At 41.1% G+C, this 24,406-nt stretch overlaps 1 protein-coding gene across 1 annotated transcript; it reads right to left on the bottom strand.

Moving 5' to 3' along the window:
- Positions 1–1,165: 1,165 nt before the first annotated feature.
- Positions 1,166–23,265, bottom strand: SHMT2 (serine hydroxymethyltransferase 2). Its single transcript, XM_015819953.1, has 12 exons — positions 23,141–23,265; positions 19,226–19,417; positions 16,533–16,612; positions 14,749–14,949; positions 14,052–14,133; positions 11,379–11,501; positions 11,147–11,286; positions 9,276–9,441; positions 6,646–6,745; positions 4,053–4,208; positions 2,263–2,370; positions 1,166–1,601 (listed from the first exon to the last, which is right to left on the bottom strand). Exons 1-12 carry the CDS (start codon positions 23,171–23,173, stop codon positions 1,474–1,476), a joined length of 1,509 nt encoding a protein of 502 aa, XP_015675439.1. The 5' UTR covers positions 23,174–23,265; the 3' UTR covers positions 1,166–1,473.
- Between the last annotated feature and the right edge of the window lie 1,141 nt (positions 23,266–24,406).

Raw genomic sequence — 24,406 nt, 5'->3', positions numbered from 1 at the left:
CTTGGAGGTCATCTAGTCCAACCCCCTGCTCAGGCAGGAAACCCTATACCATTTCAGACAAATAGCTGTCCAGTCTCTTTTCTAAGGAACTCCTTTAGGGTGTTACCCTGCTTCTCAACATGTGGCTCAGGCTGGCTTCTCCATTCCACATGACCCTTGGTGGAAAGGCCTCTCCATTGCACTGCTGGTCTCTGATGCTGCTTAGCAATCTACCATGACTAAGTGAGGAGGAGGAAGAGGTTCAGGTATAGATGCACTGACCTGATGACATATAGGGGAGGAAGGGTCCAAAGCCTAACTCCCTGATTCCCACAGACCCATGATCCACCCAATTGTGGTTTCATTTGCTGAAGGTTTACACTGGAGAAGATCCTCTGCGAATAGTGCAGGCCAAACTTTCAGGAATGCAGGGAACGGCAGCAAGATGACTGTCCCCATTTAAACAGATAGTGCAGACTACCACCTTGTTCTGTGATAAACCTTTACTATTAAACCATGATACACCTATTCAAAAAAAATAGAAATAGTTTACCATAGATGGCCACCTGCATTCACAAAGTGAGAGAAGGGCAAAGGCGTTTGCGCAGAGTTTGCATTGTGTTTAGTAGTTACTGGTCACAATGGCTCCTCGCTGTCACCAACATCAGAAGTCACATATTTTTGTTGCCAGTGGCTGGGGGACAACAATGGAGAGGGTGTTTGCCCTTTACCTTTATCTTCCTTGTGGAAAGTCAGCAGGATCTAACTGGAAGCTATGGGAAATCAGGATATTTAATCAGAAAGGCCTTTGATATGATCCAATGTGTATGAGGTGATCTATTGTTTCAAGAGACTGGACAGCCATTTGTCCGAAATGGTATAGGGTTTCCTGCCTGAGCAGGGGGTTGGACTAGATGACCTCCAAGGTCCCTTCCAACATCATTATTATTATTATTATTATTATTATTATTATTATTATTATTATTATTATTATTATTATTATTATTATTATTATAGCATGATGTTGCCTACTTCTGTGGTATGTCAAAACATTACTATGATGAACAAGGGTGACATTCACCTTCCCATCTTTGACTGTGCATATACATGCAGAGAAATATTTGCATGATACACGTACATATAGAAGGCATCTGCAGGCAGAAATGACCAAAGCAGCAGTTCATAAAGGTTCAAGTGTCTTCATTCATAGAAAGAGGTGAATCACTTTAATTCTTAAAAGTCATTCCGCATAATGAGATACATGTACCGTGAATCAGAGCCAAGTCCTGTTTTTACACAAGTAAGTTGGTTTGAGTCATTATAAAATGGGGACTAGGAATAGAGGGAAAAAAATGGCCAAGGAGATCAGCTCTCTGAAAAGGGGCTCCACTAGACAAATTTCTTGAGACAAGGCTTCGGGGGGGCGGTCTTCATGTCTAGCTTGTTGGCCATCTAGGTGTGATGGTTAGCCAATTTTCGGTGAAACCATATATCTCAACGTTTGTCAAAGCCAGGCATGGGGAAGGCACGGGCAAAGGTTTCAACACGCTGCCGAAGATCTGACAACCTCTGCTTTGTCTCTGGATCAGAAAGCAAAAAGGATTTGAAGTCTTGCAGTTTGGCTGTGGGGGAAAAAGAAAGAAGCTCAATAAACTGGAGGTTGTCAACACATGGAAAAATACGAGTTACAGGAGAAAACCCTCTGATCCACAAATGCTCCCAAATACTTCCTACTTCTCTATTATAATTAATCCCTAAGGCAGTTTTCCCCTGCCCTGACTGGTGAACATGGGAATTCGTCCACTGCATCTGGAGGACATTATATGGAGGAAGGTTGCCTTTTGGCTACTGGGTTTCCATTTCCCCTCTGGTATTATACAGTATATTTGCTTTCCCTCTATTCCAGGACAGAGAGCAAACTAAAAAAAAACAAAAAAAAAACCTAGACTAGTTGGTGTTAGCACATTAATCCACTTTCATTTTTAGGTGGGAAAATTTGAAAGTCTGTCGAATATATGCTGAACATTATGTTGACATTACATAGCAAGATCAATAACAAGATGGTAGACAGCATTTACAGGATGCTTGTTACTATGTGAGTCTCAGCTGAATCACAATTAAAATATAGCAAAGAATGTAATGAGTGCATCAAATATAACCAAGTAGTTCCACAATGTCTCCATATTTTCAACCAATGCAATTTCTACTTCAGCTCGCTGACTAGAAAAGAACTTGGCCAATAAGTACCAGCAGATGCTGGTTTTTTATAACACATTGGCTTACAGGTCTTCTGCTTGACATCCAGTCCAATCTGGATTCCTTCATCCATAAACTCAACAACCTTTTGGAAATCAGCTTCCTGGAACCGTCGGGAAGTAAGCGCAGGTGCTCCTGTGGAAAAAGTCAACATGAACTCCAGAGGTGTTGCTTTTACCCTCTAAAGACCAAATATATAAATAAATACTATACTGTGAAACCCTGGGTGGATAAGGCTGTAGTGCATAAGGAAGACAAGAAAAGTTCCCACATATACGGGGGTGTAAATTCAGTTTACGAATTCCCTTTCCCATCTGCATAAGGGGTGTATATACAAGTTCTTCTACAGCAAGGTAAAGGACTGAGATTAATGTAAAATGTGTATAAGAAATGGTCAGCAACAGATAATTCAACATGAAGAATGGTGTGCAAATTTGGCACATCTGGGAGATGTTGCTGCAGAATCACTAATAATAATAATAATAATAATAATAATAATAATAATAATGATGATGATGATGATGATGATGATGATGATGATTATGATGATGATGTTGGAAGGGACCTTGGAGGTCATCTAGTCCAACCCCCTGCTCAGGCAGGAAACCCTATACCATTTCAGACAAATGGCTGTCCAGTCTCTTCTTAAAAACTTCCAGTGTTGGAGCATTCACCGCTTCTGGAGGCAGGTTGTTCCACTGGTTAATTGCTCTAACTGTCAGGAAGTTTCTCCTTAGTTCTAGGTTGCTTCTCTCCTTGATTAGTTTCCATCCGTTGCTTCTTGTCCTGCCTTCAGGTGCCTTGGAGAATAGCTTGACTCCCTCTTCTTTGTGACACCCCTGAGATATTGGAACACTGCTATCATGTCCCCCCTCGTCCTTCTCTTCATTAAACTAGACATACCCAATTCCAGCAACCGTTCCTTCTATGTTTTAGCCTCCAGTCCTCTAATCATCTTTGTTGCTCTTCTCTGTACTCTTTCTAGAGTCTCAACATCTTTTTTACATCGTGGTGACCAAAACTGGATTGCAGTATTCCAAGTGTGGCCTTACCAAGGCATTGTAAAGTGGTATTAATACTTCATGTGATCTTGATTCTAATTGTAGCTCTCATCAATTCTTAGCCTTTGAAGCTCTAAGGGAAATCTTGAAGGAACAAGTAGCAGGGCCAGGTGGAGAGAGGACAGTGTACAGAATGAGAAGGCTTCAATGATCTGTAGAACAAATCTTAATATTCCACAGCCAATGCCTTATGTGTATATCTGAGGGGGAAAATAGTTTTAGCCTGTAACAAATAGAAATCTGCATTCTATGGCTATTATTATATACTCACCCACTCTGCTTAATTTTATTTTGCTAATAAGGATTCTGTGACATTTTTGAAGCTATCTCTATAGGACTTTAAAAACATAAAACTCTCAATATTCTGAATCTTACAACCTTGGGGGGTTTGCAAGGATTATATCTAAATATATTTAGCAGCTGAAGGAATGGTAAGTGTCGAATAGATTCTTCTTCCCAACCCCATGGATCTTAAAAAAATAGCTTAAAATACTATAGATTGAGGATGCCCAAAATAAGCCCCCCAAAATGTCACTGTATTTGCTGAACAATGTTTGTGTAACCTTGGATGTAGTCCATTCTGTATTAATGAAATATGCACCCATTCCTGAATTTCTAAATTAGTTGGCCATGGGGAAAAGCAATATTTTTAATGCATCTGAAATTAGGGTGGCGATGGTGCAGAATCATCATTTCAAGATAAGATTATCCAAAGCTATGAAACAACCACAACTTTTTTTAACTTCTTGCTCTTACCAAGTCGTAAACCTCCAGGTGTCAAAGCACTTTTGTCCCCAGGACAGGTGTTCTTGTTAGCAGTGATGGACACTAGTTCCAGTACTCTTTCAGCCCGGGCTCCATCAATGCCTTTTGGCCGCAGATCCACTAGTACGAGGTGGTTATCTGTGCCGCCTAGTCCAAAAGAATGAGAAGGGTTAAGTTTTCTCTAGGCAATCTGTCTAATACCTTTGCCCAACCTGGTAGGGTAGCCTCCAGATGTCATGAACAACTGCCATAATTCCTATCAGCAAGTGCAGACTGCTCTATACCTCTATAATTAGAAGTCCATTCATAATTTTTTTTATGACAGTTAAATAAAATTTGCCCTGCTGATTCAAGGCAAAAATGCTTCTTGTCCAGCTCTGTCTAAATCACCTCTTGATCACAGCTAAGGTATGGTGCATATAACAACAACAACAACAACAACAACAACAACAACAACAACAACAACAACAACAACAATAATAATAATAATAATAATAATAATAATAATAATAATAATAATAATAATTAATAATAAAGTTGGAAGGGACCTTGGAGGTCATCTAGTCCAATCCCCTGCTCAGGCAGGAAACCCTATACCATTTCAGACAAATGGCTGTCCAGTCTCTTCTTAAAAACTTCCAGTGTTGGAGCATTCACCACTTCTGGAGGCAGGTTGTTCCACTGGTTAATTGTTCTAACTGTCAGGAAGTTTCTCCTTAGTTCTAAGTTGCTTCTCTCCTTGACCAGTTTCCATCCGTTGCTTCTCGTCCTGCCTTCAGGCGCCTTGGAGAATAGCTTGACTCCCTCTTCTTTGTGGCAGCCCCTGAGATATTAGAACACTGCTATCATGTCCCCCCTTGTCCTTCTCTTCGTTAAACTAGACATACCCAATTCCAGCAGCTGTTCCTTACATGTTTTAGCCTCCAGTCCCCTAATCATCTTTGTTGCTCTTCTCTGTACTCTTTCTAGAGTCTCAACATCTTTTTTACATCGGGGTGACCAAAACTGGATGCAGTATTCCAAGTGTGGCCTTACCAAGGCATTGTAAAGTACTATTAATATTTCACGTGATCTTGATTCTATCCCTCTGTTAACGCAGCCCAGCACTGTGTTGGCTTTTTAAAATCTCCTTCATGAAGTGAACGAACTATTTCTTGTTACTGACTACATACTCCAAGCCAACACGTCTTACGTCGGTGATTTCCATAGGTTAACTACCGTAGGGGTAGAGAATTCACCTTCCCTTGAGCTCCCAGAGCAGAGATACGGATAATATAAGCTGCCATGCCCCCATGGTTTACGTGACTTCTTTGAAAAGTTCATTTTCATATCCGTCTTGAATGTAACTTTTATTCCTTTTTATAACCAATAGCCGAAACTGCTAAAAAAAAAAAATCTCTAATCTGATTTTCCTGAAATTATTATGACACAAGAGAAGGCAATTTTTACTAGGAAAAGATGACACAGAAAACTCTTAGAAAAGCATTTTTTTTTACTATAATGGGCAATATTTTTTCTAAATCTCTGATTCACCTGGGGACAATAGTGACCTCCATTGTACCTGCTAAGAATTACCCCATTACGAGGCACACAGCTCTGAAAACTACATATACAGCAATATTAAGCAAACACCTCCCCTGACACAAATCTCATGTTATGTTTATCTCAACATAATAGGGATTCTATCTTGTTTGAAAACATTGTTTAGTTCTTGACTGAGTCAACCATCTGAATATGCCTTGCCTCCTATCACACTATTGTTCATTCTTTCATTGACTGACTACATTACCAAGCATGTGTCTACCAATAACTAAAGACCTTCCTATCTGCAATATATACAGGTAAGTCCTCGACTTACGACCACAATTGAGCCCAAAACATATGTTGCTAAGCAAGATATTTGTTCAAGGAGTCCCATTTTACAACCTTTCTTGCTGCAGTTGTTAAGTGAATTATCCCAGTTGTTAAGTTAATAGCACAGTGGTTAAGTAAATCTGGCTTCCCCATTGACTTTGCCTGTCAGAAGGTCACAAAAGCAGATCACATGACCCTGGGACATTGCCGCCGTCATAAATACGAACCGGTTGTCAAATGTCTGAATTTTGTTCAGGTGACCAAGGAGATGCTGCAACAATCGTTAAGTGTGAAAAACGGTCATAATTCACTTTTTTTTTCTGGGCCGTGGTATCCTTGGACGGACACTAAACAAACTGTGGTAAGTCAAGAACTACCTGTACAGTCTCTTCTTCATGAATATTGCCTGAATAACCAGTCTCTTCATTCATCAAAAGAAGGCTATAATGTAAAGGAGGACATGGTGCAACTTAGCTGGGTTTTACCCGTTCAGATTGCTGGTGGAGATTTCTATCCCACAGGAAAAAAATCCATCCACCCACACATCATATGGAAAGCTAGCCTAGAATTATCCTCTCTTACCTAAGAATCATCCTATGTGGTAGCTACTAATAGGGGAGAACATTAAAATACATTATTTTCACCTAGTGTGGTCAACACCTCAGCCCAGGAAAAGCTGCTGCTCCCAAGTGTGCTCTATCTGAGCGGAAACGGCAGATCTTCACTATACCTGAAACAAGATTGTATCCTCGTTGTAGCAACGCCTCTGCCATGGCCTTGGAGTTCTTCAGTACTTGCTGACAATACTCTCGGAACATGGGTGAGCTGGCCTAAAGAGAAGGAGATGCAAGGTTGGGAAGAATCAGCGTTACGTCTTCTACAGTGTAACTTATGACATTATAGGACATCGTGAAGGCTTAAAGAACAACTTTACAGTTGAGTTCCCACATTATGCTACGCTTGCTCAGAATCAATCACAATTTATTTTAGGGCAACAAATCTTTGTTAGAAACCACGATTTGTTCGTGGCTTGCCAATTAAAGGAGGGGGCATGGTGGCGCAGTGGTTAGAATGCAGTATTGTAGGCTAACTTTGCCCATAGTCTGGAGTTCGATCCTGACAGGCTCAAGGTGACTCAGCCTTCCATCCTTCCAAGGTCAGTAAAACGAGGACCCAGATTGTTAGGGGCAATATGCCCAGAGAGTGCTATAAAGCACTATGAAGCAGTCTATGTAGTGTGTCTATGTCTATTGCTATTAAAACTATACTATTATGTGAAAATGGTTTTAAAGTGTATTTGGTGATACTGTCCCTCACTCACCTCCTTAACCAATTCAAAGTTATAAGTAAGACAAGAGCAGCTTAAAAAGTTAGACAAAGAAGCCAAGATTATTTTGCCTGTCTGCAAGACTAATTCTGCCTTGTTTACAGCTTGTTCAATTGAGCATGCTGAGAACAAGCATGGCCTAGTGTGATGTATTAATAGAATCTATTTATCTACCCAGCCAAACTAATATATCCAAATAACTAAGGCTGCATTCTACAGAATCTCTTAAACTGCATTACGCTGTTGTTGTTGTTGTAAAAAACAACAACCAACAAATGTATTATTGGTAAACGTTAAATTACTAGGATATTGTATGTGTAATACAAGATCACAGTGCATGTAGGCAATTTCACAATTTCTCAGTGCATGTAGGCACACATGTAGCATCTGTCAGCAACTCCTTGAATCAAATGCATCTTTTCCCAGAATTGTTCTGCAGCTGCAAAGAGCAGCTGCATAATCCTGGGGAAAGGTGAAGATGCTTTAAGGAGTTGCCAACAGATGCTATCTAAATGTCTCTGCATTCTGCGTTCTGAAGCAATTGTTTCTCTCTTTTAAATCCAAAATGTTGCACAGGTGTAGTGTGCGGCTATGTAATTCCAAAACCTCCCATCCTCTGGATTACTCAGAGTTCAGTCCAGGCTTCCCTAGCTCCCGGATTTCCCACCCCGCATGGAATTGAAATCCAATGAACTTGGAGAGCACCAAGTTGGGGGATGCAAGTCTTAGTTTCTCCCAAGAAGTATTACAGCCACCATGCTGAATCAAATAAGGAAGACGATCCTCTTTATAGGAAAAATGCAATAAAAGCAGTTGTAATTGACTCTCCACTGTAATGACTTCATGTTTGTTTGCCCCAACATAAATCCAATCTAAGTCAGTCACCGGGACTAAAGGTTTATTCTTCCAAGCTTTCGGGCTTATGCTTGAGCTCATCCTCAGAATGACGCATTCTGGGGAGAGAAAAGTGTCCTGAGGATGGGCTCCAGCACAAGCCTGAAAGCTTGGAAGAATAACCCTTCGTTCCCAGTGACCAACTCAGATTGGATCCTACAATGTTATCTTGGGACACGTATATTTGTCTTCATTTGCCAATATAAATCCTCCGGTATTCTGGATTTACGAGTAGATTGAGTGATACAAGTAGGATAGAGAACTTGAAAACTATCCACAGGACAACAGCAACCTAGTTGGCCATATTTTGCAATGGTTGAACAACAGATGTTATCTGGCATCTCAGCAAAGCAGGCTGTAAACACAAAGGGCCAAGGCAGGTTAGTTGCTCTTAGCAAAATTCTTCTTAGTTGCTTGTTGGAAGCTTCCCTTTTCTAAAGGCTGCTAGGCATCCAAGACTTTAGAAGACTAAGTGTTGCCCATTCCATGTCAAATCAAATCAAAATCTTTATTACTGCCCACGGGCCAGAAAGCACAACATAAATACATCGACCTGTAATTATGAATACAACTTTTAAAAAACATTGCAGTCGAAGTCCATAAAACACACTGGTAATAATAATCGTAGCATAAATAGCAGTGCCAATCACAACATTTGTGCTGAATTTCAACCACAGGTAGGATGGATGCAAGAACAGCACAAAATGGGGCAGCCTGGAAAGATATGTCAGGGTCTTGCTCAGATAACAGCAGTGACGGATAGACATTGTGCTGTTTACCAGGGTAGTTTTTTTTAAACGGGATGAATATATGTCTTCCTTGATTCCCTATAGAGAGAGCAACAAAGGGGCTTAGAGATTCTACAGAGCCATCTCCACAGGGACATAAGCCCTGTTGGAAAGGGATATGCAGAGGTGGGAACATCCACGTTGACCAAGGTGAAAGGCCAGTTAAATTTCCGAATTAGAACTGAAGAGAGATAAGATGACGCTACATGCCCACTTGAGAAGAATCCATAAACTACCAATCTCAAACTGGTTTGAAAATCAATATCTTATGCCAGTACCAGTAACTGTGCTAAAATCCACTCAAGACCACCCAACCCCGCCCCCAAAGAAAATGAGGCCCTTCTTTCCTACCTGTTTCAGTGCCACTGCCACTGCAGCAATGGCATGGTTGTGGGGGCCGCCTTGCAAAGAGGGGAAGACTGCAAAGTTGATTTTGTCCTCCAGGTTGTAAAGGGTCTCCTGGCCGCTCTTCTTGTCCACAGAACGGACACCCTTACGATAGAAAATCAGCCCTGACCTGTGTGCAAAACGAAGATGTAAGCGTCAAAACAAAAGTCTCTCGGCCAGATGCTTATTGCAAAAATCCTCAGATATTGTTCCAAAAGGTGCAAAACTGAACATATTCCCTTTTTGAAGTCATAAAAAAATCCTGCATCCGTATAATGTCCTCCATCAAGACCACGTGTTTATAGTAATTCTACAGAAGCAAAAACAGCAGCCGTGATTATAGTAACAGAGAGCAAATTCACCTCCTTTTTGATTCCATTGATAAACAAAAAAGCAAGTTTCTTGTTTTTGTAACTACTGAAATCTCAGAAGTCATCAAAGAAGGTAAGTTTGTGATGAGTTTGTGGTGAGGGGGGGCACAGAGGGAGGCTCAGCCAATTTCACTGTATACATGTTATACTTTGATAATAAAGGGTTTATTATTATTATTATTAAACAGAAACCCCAAGAGCTGTGGGCTCAGAATCACCTTGGGGTGAGATAGGCAGCAAACAAATTTAATAAATAAATTGTCAGAGCATGCACAGTCTTATTGCACTGAGATAACCCAGGAGTAAACACAGTAAACAGTGGTCTATATTAAATGGTGGCTTATCTCACGCTATCTACAATATCATACACCAGGAACAATATACATACACGTGTTAAAACAGCATCTCCAACACACAGCAGTTACAGCAGGAAACAGAAGAAAGTGAGACACTCCAGCAAAAGCCTTCTCTTTTATACTCAGGCTCTTAAAGGGATACAGACCCTGCTTGCTCTTAAAGAGACACAGACCCTGCTGAGTCATTCCTATGTTTGCATCATCTACTTTAGGTTACATTACATCATTACATAAGCTGTTTAGCTATTAAATCATTACCTTGACATAAATAAACTAAAGATTCTGTATCATTACCATTCCAAAATTCGATATACGCAGGCAAAAAGTCAGGCAACATTCAAGATTGTACTTTCTTTGACTAGCAATTTCACTTATTGGCTAGTCAGCAACGCACCATCCTTTTCTGACTTCATATTGAACTCCAAAGATAATCTCTCCGAATTATCTCTGACCTAAGTTTACAGGAAGCCCCAGGTGGCTATTCCTGCAATCTGGTAAAGCTCGATCTGCTTGTTCAACAGACTATGCACAGGCAACACAATGCTTCCTATGTTTCCCTAGTAACTCACACTTTCTGTATTGGAAATGGCAGAGAAACCACAGAACCTATAAACCTAGAAGATACAAGTAGGTCAAGTGAAGAAAAATGGCTTGTGCATTGCATCAGACCCTTGATTATATCTGTCTCAACACTGTATGGGCTCCTTGGTGGTCTCTGCAGTAGCACTGATGATGTTACCTAGTTGGGTAATAAAAACAAGAAAACAACCAAGCTCAGAGAGCACCAAGACCCCAAAGTTTGACCCTGCACTACAAATATTCTATTCTATTAGTCAACACTGTATATATTGATGTCAGCTACTCGCTACAGATTCAAACAGGAATCTAGCCCAATATTATCTAGAAATGCCAGGTTATCAACATGGGATTTTTGAATGCAAATATCTTGAAGTCATAGTCCTTGGCATGACTGCACAAAAGGGGGATACCATGGCTCTTAAGATATTATTAAATTACTGTACAGCTCCCAAAATCCTTGATCCCTGGTTGAGGGACATATATTTGCTGCCTGGATAGAATGGCACATGCCCACCTATATCACACTTACCTTGCGCCACGCAGAGTCTTGTGAGTGGTGCTAGTCACCACATCAGCATAGTCGAAGGGTGATGGGATGACTTTGGCTGCCACCAGACCGCTGATGTGGGCCATGTCAGCAAGCAGGTAAGCCTTCACCTCTTCACACACCTGACAAAATGGGATAGATTAAGACAGGTAAGCTCACACCACTTTATTTTTGTTCAGTTTAGACTTTGTCCTCCCAATCCACTAAGACATACCTTCTTGATGCGGGCATAGTCAATCAGACGGGCATAAGCGCTGGTGCCAGCGATGATGAGACGTGGGCGGAACAGTCGGGCAGTTAACTCAAGCTGGTCGTAATCAATGAGTCCTGTTTTTGGCTGGACAGTGGACAGAGAAACAAATCAATACAGGTAGTCCTCAATCTACGACCACAATTGAGCCCAAAATTTTATATTGCTAAGTGAAACATTTGTTAAGTGAGTTTTGCCCCATTTTAAGGCTTTTCTTGTCACAGTTTTCTTGTCCCCACAGCCAACCTGCTACCCTTTCAAGAAGCAATCTGCCAGAGCCATGTGATATCTTCAGCCTCTCCACGTGAGAATCAAGCAAAATCCAGAAGCTTTTGTTGTTGTTCAGATCCTGACCTGAATGCAGACTTGTTCCCTTTGAAACTGAAACAAGTCTTGGTTTGTTGAGAGAACAGGGATAAAGGCCACCATTGGATTCAAACAGATGGCGATTTTTGCAAATTCTCCAAAAATTATCCAACCACTCAACCCCCCATGCTCTATTTTAGAATATCTTTTGATTCTCTCTCTCTCCCCCCCCCAAAAAAAACAGCTTTTCAATGGAGACAAGATGCTACAGAAGGGTAGTAGAATGAGCCAATATATGGGGTCTGACCTCTTCATTCACTGCAATTCCATTCAGCGTTACAGGCAGTCCTTGACTTATGATCACAACTGAACCCAAAATTCTGTTGTTCTGAGACATTTCTTAAGTGAGATTTGTCCCATTTTATGACCTTTCTTGCCACAGTTGTTAAGTGAATCACTGCAGTTGTTAAGTTAATTGCACGGTTGTTAAGTGAACCTGACTTCCCCCATTGAATTTACTTATCAGAGAGTTGCAAAAGCGGATCATGTGACCCTAGGACACTGCAACCGTTGCAAATATGCACCAGTTACCAAGCATCTGAATTTTGATCACATGACTACGGGGAACGCTGCATCGGTCGTTAAGTGTGAAAAACGGTCATAAGTCTCTTTTTTCACTGCTGTTGTAACTTTGAACAGTCACTGAATGAACTGTTGTAAGTCGAGGACTACCTGTACTGTCCTCTTCCAAATACTGGCAAGATTAGTACAAATACTTGTGTAGATCAACCTACAAGAAACACATCATCTCTAGAAGCTTGCATTAAATCCAGGCAAGATATTGAAGTAGAGATATTTTTAGACATCACTTCCCAGCCACTGTACTTAGGTTAACAGTGCCAACGATCAGTTTCCTGAGTTTCTAAGAAGGTTAAAAAAAACTGCAAGAGAATCCAAACAAGGGCATCCACAGAGAATCTGGCTAGAACTAAAACTGAAAGAAATCCCTTTTAAACAAGTAATTTTATTGAATGCCCGTACTAGATGCCTAAATATATTCTGATGTTCTCCTTTCTCCTTCAGTGCTGGCAATGAGGATCCTCAACCTCAAGCCTCTTTGTATACCATGATGGTAGAAAACAAGCAACTGGGAGTGAGAATGACAGATAGGATCCTTTGAATCCGCCTTCCTCAACCAGGCATCATCCAGACACACAGGACTGCAAGTCCCAATGTCTGGAAAATTCCAACCAGCATGGTCAAAAATCCTATAAACCACTTTGAAAGTTGCAAGATCATACATTTAACATTTAACACACAAACACATAAAGATGTACTAAAGGGCACCAATTGAGAAAGTGATTCCATATTTTAATTAATAACAAAATAAGAGCTGACAGAAGGCATCAAGGTTAGATTCAACCACCCAAGCACAACAGTGATTACTTCACCCAGAATATAAACTTTAAAATGTAAACTTAAAAATGTAAACAAAATATAATTCAACACAGGGCTCTAAGTTGGGAAGGTTATTCCACATTTTTGCAAAAACAGGAATTGAGAGTCACTCGTGAAGGTTGGATAAAGCCATCCAAGTAGAAAAAAATATACTGACACTGAAATCCCTAAACTCCGCTGAAGATGTTACCTAATCTGGTAACGAAGCATTCGGAAATTAACTCACAAGCTCAGAGAATGAACCTTCACTCTCAAGTGTAAAAGGTCTAATTTATTCAGAAGACTAATCCTCAGATTCAGCCTATCCAGAAGAGCGATATCAAAGCTACTAAGGGTGAAGGGATGATACAATACTGAATTGCGGGCATAAATGAATGAATAAAGTTGGTGCTCATGAATCCTATTTCTGTAACTTAAGCATATCTCTCCAATGTTTCCTTTCTTTACAACTTAATCTACATTTTACCAATATGTGCAATTTATTCTAATTTCTGTCAGCTGCAGGGAAGTCCAGTCCATGTGCAAATGAAACTCTTCCCACCATCCTCTCAACTACTAGAAAGCTTATTCAGCTGTAACTCCGATTTCAGAAAATACACTGCTCACACACTTACAAGGCTACCTTGGCAGTGCAGAAGCTAAACTGTGTTGTTTGGTTGGTCATTGAGATTAACATAAAAAAAATCTAGATTTTTACAAAATTCAGTTTGATCTTCATTCCCATCTTCTGCATGCATCCAAAATCACAGCCTCCATTAAGTTTTGGTCAGAAGCTCTTTAGCACACCATTCTACTTCTTCATTTTCACCCTACTGTCAGAAACAGAAAAGGAATTCGGGGCCCTGCAAATATTTCGAACTCCTATTTACTCACACTGAGTTTGTAAGGCATGGACTCAAAGAAGATGGACGTGGCCGAGATACGCTTGACATCAGACATGTACCCGTGAGTCAGGCTGCCAAGAAAAAGGAAGACATTCTGTCAAGACAAAGCTTAAGCCTCAATCATAGCTCAACTCAAGGCAAGAAGGTAAGGCAAGAAGCAAATTAACCAGGCACTTTCTTCAAAAGGCTTATCATGAGGTCAAGCAGCATGGAGAGAGCTGTAGTTTGTTTGGGGGGGGGGGGTAACACAAGAGATAGCAGTTCCCAGAAAGAGAAGAGCAGATGCTCTTCAACATCAGCCATGGCCAGAGAAGAGATTAGAAACGTCTACAGGTCAAAACTGAAGAAAACATGGTCATGACTAAATCAGAGACAGACAGTGAGGAGGTAAGCCTTATTCTATGAGTTTTGTATATTGCTGGTCAAAAAAGGGGTACTCCAAAAATGCCACTTTTGAGTCATTCTGGGTCTTCTCCCTGTCTCTTCCAGCTTCTTCTTGTGGATCAGTAAGCCCTTCAGATCCTCATTCTCCCAGTTATTCTTTGCACCATCCTCCTCTCTTTCCCCTCAGCTATCCCAGCTGTGGCAGCCCAATCCTCCCTTTCCACCTCTTCTGATATGCTACTAGACTGGAACATCTCAGAGGCTTTTCTCCCCAAGTTTCATTCCCCAATCCACACACGTACTGGCCCCCGTCGGGTAAATCCAGGCCCATGAGACGTTCGTGCGGCTGCAGCAAGGCTGTGTAGGCAGCAAAATTGGCTGGGGATCCAGAATAAGGCTGGACGTTGACCCCCCAGCGCTCAGGATCCAGGTCAAAGGCTTCGAGAGCGCGGCGTTCACAGAGCAGCTCAATGCGGTCCACCACCTCAGATCCACCATAATACCTGCATCAGGATATCAATAGCCACAAAGGAAATGTTAGTAACAGAAAAACCCACAATGCCACCATAATCTCTGAAACAGAGAAAAACTAGAAGAAAGTTTTATCTGTCTCCTCTATGCCATCACAGTGTACAAAGAATATGACTTTGGCAACCATTCGTTAACAAAACATTCTGGACACCCCTTCTCTCCATGTTAAGTTTCTGCACCTGGTCCATAATAAATGTTTCTATAACACTTTCCCCCTTGTTTCCAAAATATAGCCATAACCTGTTTCTTATCTCCACCATCAGGATCAAAGGTCAGTTTCAGAGCCAACATATAACTGCATTTGGCCTGAAATGGACCTTACCAAAATGTCTAAGGCATCTTCTGACAGCAAGTCATTTCGTCTGGCTGGCAAATGTCAGGCATGTGGGAAGGATTCAGTAGGATCTACCTGTTCCCTTAGCGTTCACTCGCAGATAATCCAAGAGAACAGAAAATAGGGCTTCCTCCTCCTGACAGAGGAATGAATACGTGAGTACATATATGTGTACCTGTGTATACAATAAATAAATATCACTTTGTGACAGGCAGGGTGGTGTGGTGCTTAAGAGGCTGGAAGCCTGGAATGAAGGGACCATGGTCCCTCCAATGTTGTTTGACTAGTGAATAGGACTGGTGGACATATTGGAATCTACCAATTTTTATAGGGTCATATAGATAATCCTCAACTCACGATCACAATTGAGCCCAAAATTTCTGTTGGTAAGTAAGAATAGAACAGAACAGAACAGAACGGAACAGAATGGAATATGGAATGGAATATGGAATAGAATAGAATGGAATGGAATAGAATAGAATAGAATAGAATAGAATAGAATAGAATAGAATAGAATAGAAAATAGAATATAGAATAGAATAACCTTTATTGTCACTGTGCATCTCACAACGAAATTAAGTGGTGTCCACAGTGCACACTACACACAAGTAAGCACCACAAGTAAAAACATACATCATATGCACACATCCTTCACATTCTATTCGCCATTGCTCTGCCCCTAATATTGCACTTCAACATTGCACTATACAGTGGTATTTAATATGGTTACAGCTCTGGGATAAAAACTATTTTTCAGCCTATTTGTCTTTTTTTTGTTAAATGAGTTTTGCTCTATTTTACGACCTTTCTCATCATGGTTGTTAAGTGAATCACCACAGTTGTTAAGTTAGTAACATGGTTGTTAAGTGAATCTGGCTTCCCCATTGACTTTGCTTGTCAGAAGGTCTCAAAAGGCAATCACATGACCCCAGGAGACTGCAACCGTCATAAATATGAATCAGTTGCCAAGGGTCTGAATTCTGATCCTATGACCCTGGGGATGCTGCAGTGGTTTTAAGTGCGAAAGATAATCATCAGTCACTTTTTTCAGTGCCGCTGTAACTTCGAACAGTCACTAAACAAACCATTGTAAGTTAAAGACTACTTGTATTTTCCTGTTGTAAGGCAAACTGCTGTCTCTTTTAATCCATTATCATGTCTATTACGAATCTATTTAACCATCTTTTTTTCCCTACGTGGTCCCATAATAAAGTACATTACCTCTTGCCTGGATAGCCTTCTGAATACTTGTTGTTGAGACAAGATCCCAGGGCCTCCAAAGCAGCCCGGCTACAGAAATTCTGAAATTAAAGAAAGTGAAAAAAGAAAATGAAAAATGAAAAAAAAAGAAAGAAAGTGAACCTCAATGACATTTCTGGTTCTCTTATGCTATAAAGAAAAAAGAAAAATGTCCTATTTTATGGACTGGCAGATTAATTCAGATAAACACAATGGGAAGATCAAGCTGTTCCTTCTTTCAACCTTCCAAGTGGAGCCAATGCTGTAATGGTCACTTTGGAAGCAAGCAATAAGCAGATGGGGGGGAATATCCAGCAGAAGAACAGAAGGTGAGAAAGAGCTGCTGTTTCCTAACTCCAAATCCAGAAAGAAAGAAAGAAAAATGGGGGTTTCTTAAAACTCTGGCTAGGCAGTATGAAAATATATGTTGTTGGTTTCTGGTTAAAGGCAATTATAATCCTTTCTTCATCCATTAATATCGCAAGACAAACAGGAAAGGCACTCCAGACTGTACAGTAGTGGCCAAAATTGTGGAAACCTTTTGGGAAAAGTGTATAGTAGAAATGCCACCTTTGGTTAAGTTTCCACCAATTTTTCTTCCAATTTCTTTATAACTGTAGCCTTGTTCACTTAATAATACTATTTTACATTGCTTTCTGGGCAACCAGTCAACTCTTTGCATCATTACTTTAATTTTATTACGTTTTACAAGCTCACTAAATGAAAGAACACAAAAAAACCCAACCAACTTGATAGCGATCACATAACACACTGACAAACGTCCTCCTCTCAGCTTCAATACATGACATCAATAACTGAATCCTAATGTGATCTGATTGGCTCATCGCCAAAACAAGATGACACCTGACTGGCTCTCTAAACACTCATGCTCATTGGCTACAATCAGATGAAGGAAAGCTACCTGATATCAACCTAAGCAAGTTGTGCTTCCTTTTTCTGGTTATTTGGCTATAACCTTTCATAGAATACAGTACAGATAATTGAACAAACTATGTTGCATTACATTCTTGATTAAATTATCTTTCCATTGATATATAACTTTATAGTACTACTCCCCCCCCCCAAAAAGTGGTGTTATTAGCCATCAAACCTCAAAAATACACTTTTCCCAAAAGGTTTTCACAATTTTGGCCACTACTGTTTAATCCCTACCACAATTTTATAAGATAGCTTGCAAATAGAGAACCTAATTCAGCAGAACAGCAGTCCCAACAAGGTTCTCTAGGGAGCTGCAAAGAGTTGAACCTAGGGACTTTCAATCTTCATTCTAAAAAAAAATTATTGGAATGAGACAAACAAACAGACATCAGACCAGTCTACCAATGGGTATTTGCCATGCTTAGGGATAACATATCCATTGCAGAGGGAGGAATTCTTCCATGGAAGGATGGAAATCTATCACCTTTGAAGACTGTGGATTTTCAAGAAAGTCTGACTTGCTACTGTACTAGGAAGTGTGATGGACACAAGAAAAATACAACCGAAACATCTTTTTGTATTCTTAAAGATCTGGGCGCATTTGTCATTATGAAGTAAAGTACCTAGGCCTCTGCTGAATACAGGTAGTCCTCATCTTACGACTAGAATTGAGCCCAAAATTTATGTTGCTAAGTGAGAAATTTGTTAAGTGAGTTTTGCCCCATTTTATGACTTTCTCACGACAGCTGTTAAGCGAATCTGGCTTCCCCACTGACTTTGCTTGTCAGAAGGCCATAAAAGGGGATCACGTGACTCCGGGACACGGCAACTGTCATAAATGTGAGTCAGCTGTCAAGCATCCGAATGTAAATCACGTGACCATGGGGATGCTGCAATGGTTATAAGTGTGAAAAATGGACATAATTCACTTTTCCAGCGCCGTTGTAACTTCGAACGGTCACTAAATGAACCGTTGTAAGTCGAGGATTACCTGTATATGTTTTTAAGAATCTAGGAAGATGACAGCATCATTGGAAAGATCCAAATTAAAATGCATCTATTTATTTTATTTTATTTAGAAAATTTGTATTGCCACCTACTCGCACAAGCGGCCTACCTAAATAGAAAAACACCCTGTAAAAAAATAAAATAACAAGAGGAAAAATAAAATAATATAATAACCCCCCCACCCCACCCCCCAGCAACAATACACATTAAACTAGCCATTTGCCGGGCTCTATCCCGCTCTGGGTTCCCTAGGCCCGCTGGCAGAACCGGTCTTCAGCGCCTTCCAAAAGAGGGTTAAGAGTGGGGGCCAGTCTAATCTCCGAGGGAATGATGTTCCAGAGAGAGGGAGCCACCGTGGAGAAGGCCCTTCTTCTGGGTCCCGCCAGAGGCATCTCCTTAGGGGACGGGACCCGCAATGTTCCTTGCCTCCCCGTTCTAATGGGTCGGGTAGATGTGACCGGCAAGAGACGGTCCCTCAGATAACCTGGTCCCAAGCCATGAAGGGCTTTAAAGGCAACAACCAGCATCTTGAATTGCACCCGGAAGCAAATCAGTAACCAATGCAGTTCCCGCAGCAGAGGTGCACACCAAAACCACGCAGGCTGCTGCAACTGGAGCTTCAAAACCACGCAGGCTGCTGCAACTGGAGCTTCCGGATGCAGTTCAGGGGCAGCCCCATGTAGAGCACGTTGCAATAGGTTGAGGAAGAAGCTGCTTCTCTCACTCACCTCTGAGGCAATGAGTTCTAGTCCCCGGCACTGGCGATCCTTTTCTTGCTGTACCAACTCCCACATCTCAGGGTCACTTTCTGCCATGCTCTCCTGTCCGGTCCAGCCTGATGCCTCCTTGGAAGAAGCTGCAGCTGACTTGCTGTGTTGGGCCCGCAGACTCCCCCTTGCCTGGCAGCATCTTTGTAGGGGCTGAGAAGGTAAAAGAGCAGAGAGAATCATAAGAGAGCCAGCATAAGCCATTCCAGTCAGAAAACAACCCATTCTTCAAAAATCATATAAATGTACTGTATATTATCTACAGGAGGCAAAATCCTTTACTGGAAACCCCATTAATACATATTCGAAATGGCCATCTGGGATTGAGAACCTTGTAACTCCAGATGTGGTGGGATAAGAATGCCAACCAATCCCATCCCATAGGACCCAATGATTATAGGTAAGTTTCATTTGAGAGTCCAAACTTGGAAGCTACTGTGGTCGACAATCTGAATAAGGAAAGAAAGCATGACACTGGGAAAAGTCAAGCTATTTTCCAAGGTGCCTGAAGGCAGGACAAGAAGCAACGGATGGAAACTAATCAAGGAGAGAAGCAAACTAGAACTGAGGAGAAATTTCCTGACAGTTAGAACAATTAACCAGTGGAACAACCTGCCTCCAGAAGCGGTGAATGCTCCAACACTGGAAGTTTTTAAGAAGAGACTGGACAGCCATTTGTCTGAAATGGTATAGGGTTTCCTGCCTGAGTAGGGGGTTGGATTAGATGACCTCCAAGGTCCCTTCCAACTTTATTTATTTATTTGTTTATTTATTTATTTATTATTATTATTATTATTTAAAATGACTGGTTTAAATAAGAAGATTGACCTCGCCCCTTGCCAGGTACCAAGACAAGCAAAGTCTTATTTAAAAAGGAAGGGTTTGGAGATCTCCTATAAAGCAGGATTGAGGGGGGCAAATATGTCTCCAAGGGCAACAGATTCTTCAGTGGAAGGGCTACCATAGAAAAAATCCTTCCTACTGGTCCCATTCTTCTTAGTTCATTCCAGAATGGGACCCCGAGCCTATTATCTGACAGAAGAAACAGAATAATTGTAGACAGAGAACAACTGAGCAAAGAGATAAGTCTTCCAAAGCAGTAAAATAGTTATTTAAAAAAACTTCATAGCCAGAAGAAGAGCATTCTGGGAACAGAGAGTTCTGGTTCCCAAATCACCACTTGTAATAACATACAAGGTGCAGTGCCTTCAAACAGTGTCGCAAGGGAATTATGACAGAAAAGAGGAATATCCTGCCTGTGAGCTCCAGAGACATCTGACTGGCCATGTGAGAAACAAAACGCTGGACTAAAATGGACCTAGATCTGATCAGCAGGGCTAGTTTTAAGTTCAGTGAAGCATTCCCAGACGATTGATAGCAATCTTAAAAGCCAATGCTTGTCCTTCTATTGGGGGAAGGTTGCTGATATATAGAAAATCTCCACTCCCATATATTTAAAACAGCTTCCCTTTTTCAAGACCAGTGAGGGAAGAGCCAGATCCCTCAAAGATGTCCTTTGCAAGGCTTAGAGTACAGTACAATTCTTCCTTCATGTAATTAAGATCACATGAAAGATACTGCCAAACTAAGACTTGGCAGTAATCTCCACCCTTGGGTCCTCAGATGTTACTGCTCTACTATCAGCATAAGCAATGGCAAAGAATGGTGGGAATGATATTCAAAAACCATCTGGGGCCATTTCAAGTTTGGAAATTATTGCCTATACTGATTTCTACACCTTGAAATTCTCCAGATATATTAATACCACAACTCCAAAATAGTGCATTGCATTTGGAGGCTGTAAAGTAGGAGGAGGATGGTGTAAAGCAGGGGTAGTCAACCTTGGCTCTTTTATGACTCGTGGACTTCAACTCCCAGAATTCCTGAGCCAGCTGGCAGTTGAAGTCCACGAGTCATAAAAGAGCCAAGGTTGACTACCCCTGGTGTAAAGACTAGATTGCCCAGTAAGTTACAGTGACCCAGCATAGATCTTCAGCCCAACTCTATCCCTCTGCCATGCTGGCTCTTGCAGCAGTGACCAGTAGCAATCATGTTCATGTCAGAACTAGACTATTACCACACAAATCAGCAAGAACCTTAAATCGCAATTTCTATCATCAGACAGCTATTGAGCATAGTGGTAGTTTCTGAAGATTGGGGGGAAAGAGGGTCATGCAGGCAAAATATTACTTTTGCTAATGTTAAGGAATGCAACTCAAAATTGCCGAAGCTAGTCAACTTCTTTCTAAGTTGTCTCAATGAATTTGCAGAATGGCATTTACATTCCTTACAGCATGTTACCCAAATGGAACTCAGAAAAGGAATTATATTTCTAGCCACTTGACTCAGTGAATGAGCAGCGGAGTGAGAACTCAAAAGACAAAGCTAGAGGGGTGAGCGGGACAGTCAATTTCAAGGTCTGGTGAAACAGAGATGGCTCTGTGCTGCAGATGGGCAAGTAAAACAGCAGAAGCTTCTGTTTGTGCTGCTGAGCTGGTAAATCCAGCTGGGGAAGAACTTCTGGCTGCATGTGTGCATACAAAGCTGGACTGGTTCCCTCATTCCCACCACTACATTCATTTCAAAGTAAGGCAGTCACCACAAATGACAGGCACCTTGAGGGGGAAAAAACAATTGCCTTTCATTTTCTTTATTAAAGGGATTATCATCCAACCATCATCTCCTCTGCAGATGATGCAACAGCCTCATATAGGTTGCATCAGCAAAGTAGCAAAACTTAAGAATGCATCAAGTTTGGCTTTAAGGCTGAAATGCTCCAACACTGTTTGCCAGGGGGAAAAAAATTAAAATTCCTTTTTAAAGGAAAGGAATATTTGACAGGTTGCAAGGATACATTTGCCACACCATCTTTAAACTTTCATCTTTTTTTTGTTTTTACAAAGGAGAGTTATAATGACATTACCTAAACAAGATATACAAGTCTGCAAATCAAAGAGCAATTTTCAAAGGAGCTGGTCATTTTATTGACGGTTCCAGGGTACAACAAGAGCTACTGCCAAGGGACCTTTAGCCAGGTCACAGAGTAGCTGCAAAAAGTTAGTTTTGTCTCTGATCTATCCCGGTTCTTTTCTTCCTGCCCCCCACCCCCGGAGGCCCCCAACCAATTCTGAAGTCTTCTGTAATTCCTCTCCTCAAAGCTGCAATGTCAGATAGGACAGAATGTGAAAGAAAAGAGATGTTACAAAAATTAGCCCATAAAAATCAGCAAAGCATGACTGCTTGGAGAGGTTTCCGCGGATAATAGTGTCTCAGCCTTGAACGTCAAGATAACTCTTCGCCTTGCTCTGTGCCGCTTCCAAGAGCTATTAGCCAGAATTAAATAATAATTGAGTAGCAGAATGGCAACGATCTGTGCCGCTATCAGATCCCTGCTATAAGCCCCAGGCGGGCATATAAACTCCTTACCCAAGAAACTCCGATTCCTAAACTTGCACACTTAACAGTCCCACTCAAAACAAAAGATATAAAATAAAGTGGGGGGGGGGGAGAAGGAGATGGCTCTTTCCTGGAGCAGTGAAACTTTCTGCTGTTCAGAGAAGAGGCAGAAGAATTGAACAGAATGTGAAAAACAGCCAAGGCCTTATTACTTACCACCCTCCATGCGGGTTGGGGGGGGGGCGGGAAAATGATCATTAAGGTCAGATTCCCCGCTACTTTGCAATTCAAGTCGTCCGCTCCCCATCCCAAGAGGCTCCAAACATCAAAGACCGCCGGCTCAAAAGCGCTCCTCAGAAGTTATCAATGAAGTAAACACCCCTCTTCTCCACATCTCTGCTCCCACTTCGAGTGGGCAAAGCAACTTGCTCTCTTCCCCCCCCCCCCACACACACATCTGTCATTCGCACCGTATCTTACCTTGGCAAAGTGTCTAAAAGGAAAAGACAGCATAACAGCCTAAGACGAAGAAAGTGCAAACTGTTGTGCAAGCTGTTTGTTCACGTTAAGTGTGTCCAAAGATCAAAGAAAATTGCTGAGCTTGGAAAAAAGAAAAAAGAAAAAAAAAAGAAGGGAAACGCGTGGCTCTTCCTTCGCCACTGCCAGCTACTACCGGGTGCAAAAGGCACTATGGGAGATGTAGTTTTTTTTGCTCTCGATGCTCCTGCTTGCACTTATCTGACGCCTGCCAAGCGGTGGCTTCAGGACAGGCATCTGAGGGGATCGTCGTTGTACAAGGAATGAACTTTCTTTAAATCTGTCTCGGTGAAAGCGAAAGCAAGTATCCGTGACGTAACATCGAAGGATATGTTCTTAATGTAATATTAAGACCCATAATGGGGGTTGTTGCATCTTTCGTGATTGAATTTGGGTCAAAACATCGCCCGTTTACCCAGACAGAAGATTAGAAAGGTGATTGTTTTTCCACAACGTTGTTATGATTGCCTGTTTACTTCATTAATTTATTCTCATTCCACCGCACAAGCTCTACAGTGTTCTCCTATACTTTCTACAGCTGCAAAATAAGTCAAAATTTAACAGGCAAAGTTCCACTGTTGCATCTCCANAGCAGGTCTGGCCTAAGGGATATTTTAATCTGGTTTTTAAAACAATTTTAAAAAGAAATGGCCAATTAATATTTTGTTTTAATTACTTTTTAAATTTAGTATTTATTGTATTATGTATTGTTTTAAATGGCTGTAAGCCGCCCTGAGTCCGTTGGGAGAAGGGCGGGGTAGAAATTTAAATAAAGTAAAGTAAAGTAAATAAAGTAAAGTAAAGATGCTGGCTTACAAAAAAGCATACGCTTTTTTGAATTTCCAAGAATTTCTCTATGAGTGAGAGGGTTAAAAATCCAGGTTAGAAGAAGTGGAAAGTGGTACAGTAGTGGTGTTTAGATCGCTTACATACATTTTTAGATAGCATACTGAATATATAAACAAACCTTGGCCATTACCAACAAAAGATAGTGTAGTCTTCATTTTTTAAAATGAATACAACAGCTTGCTGTTAGAGGTGGAAAAGAGGAGACAACAATCATATCTCCATTACCAAAGTGGAGATATGAGACATGCTTGAAAAACCATTTCTTTCTTTAAAGAATTAAAGAACTAAAACTGTCTAACCAATGAGGATTGTCTGATGAAGGGACAGACTAAACTGTTGGACCTCTCACTTGCTAAACTC

This window comes from Protobothrops mucrosquamatus, unplaced genomic scaffold, assembly GCF_001527695.2.
Source record: "Protobothrops mucrosquamatus isolate PMUCROS unplaced genomic scaffold, P.Mucros_1.0 scaffold1025, whole genome shotgun sequence".
NCBI lineage: Eukaryota > Metazoa > Chordata > Lepidosauria > Squamata > Viperidae > Protobothrops > Protobothrops mucrosquamatus.
The sequence above is the reverse complement of the archived record's forward strand: the minus strand, read 5'-3'. Positions and strand labels throughout refer to the sequence as shown.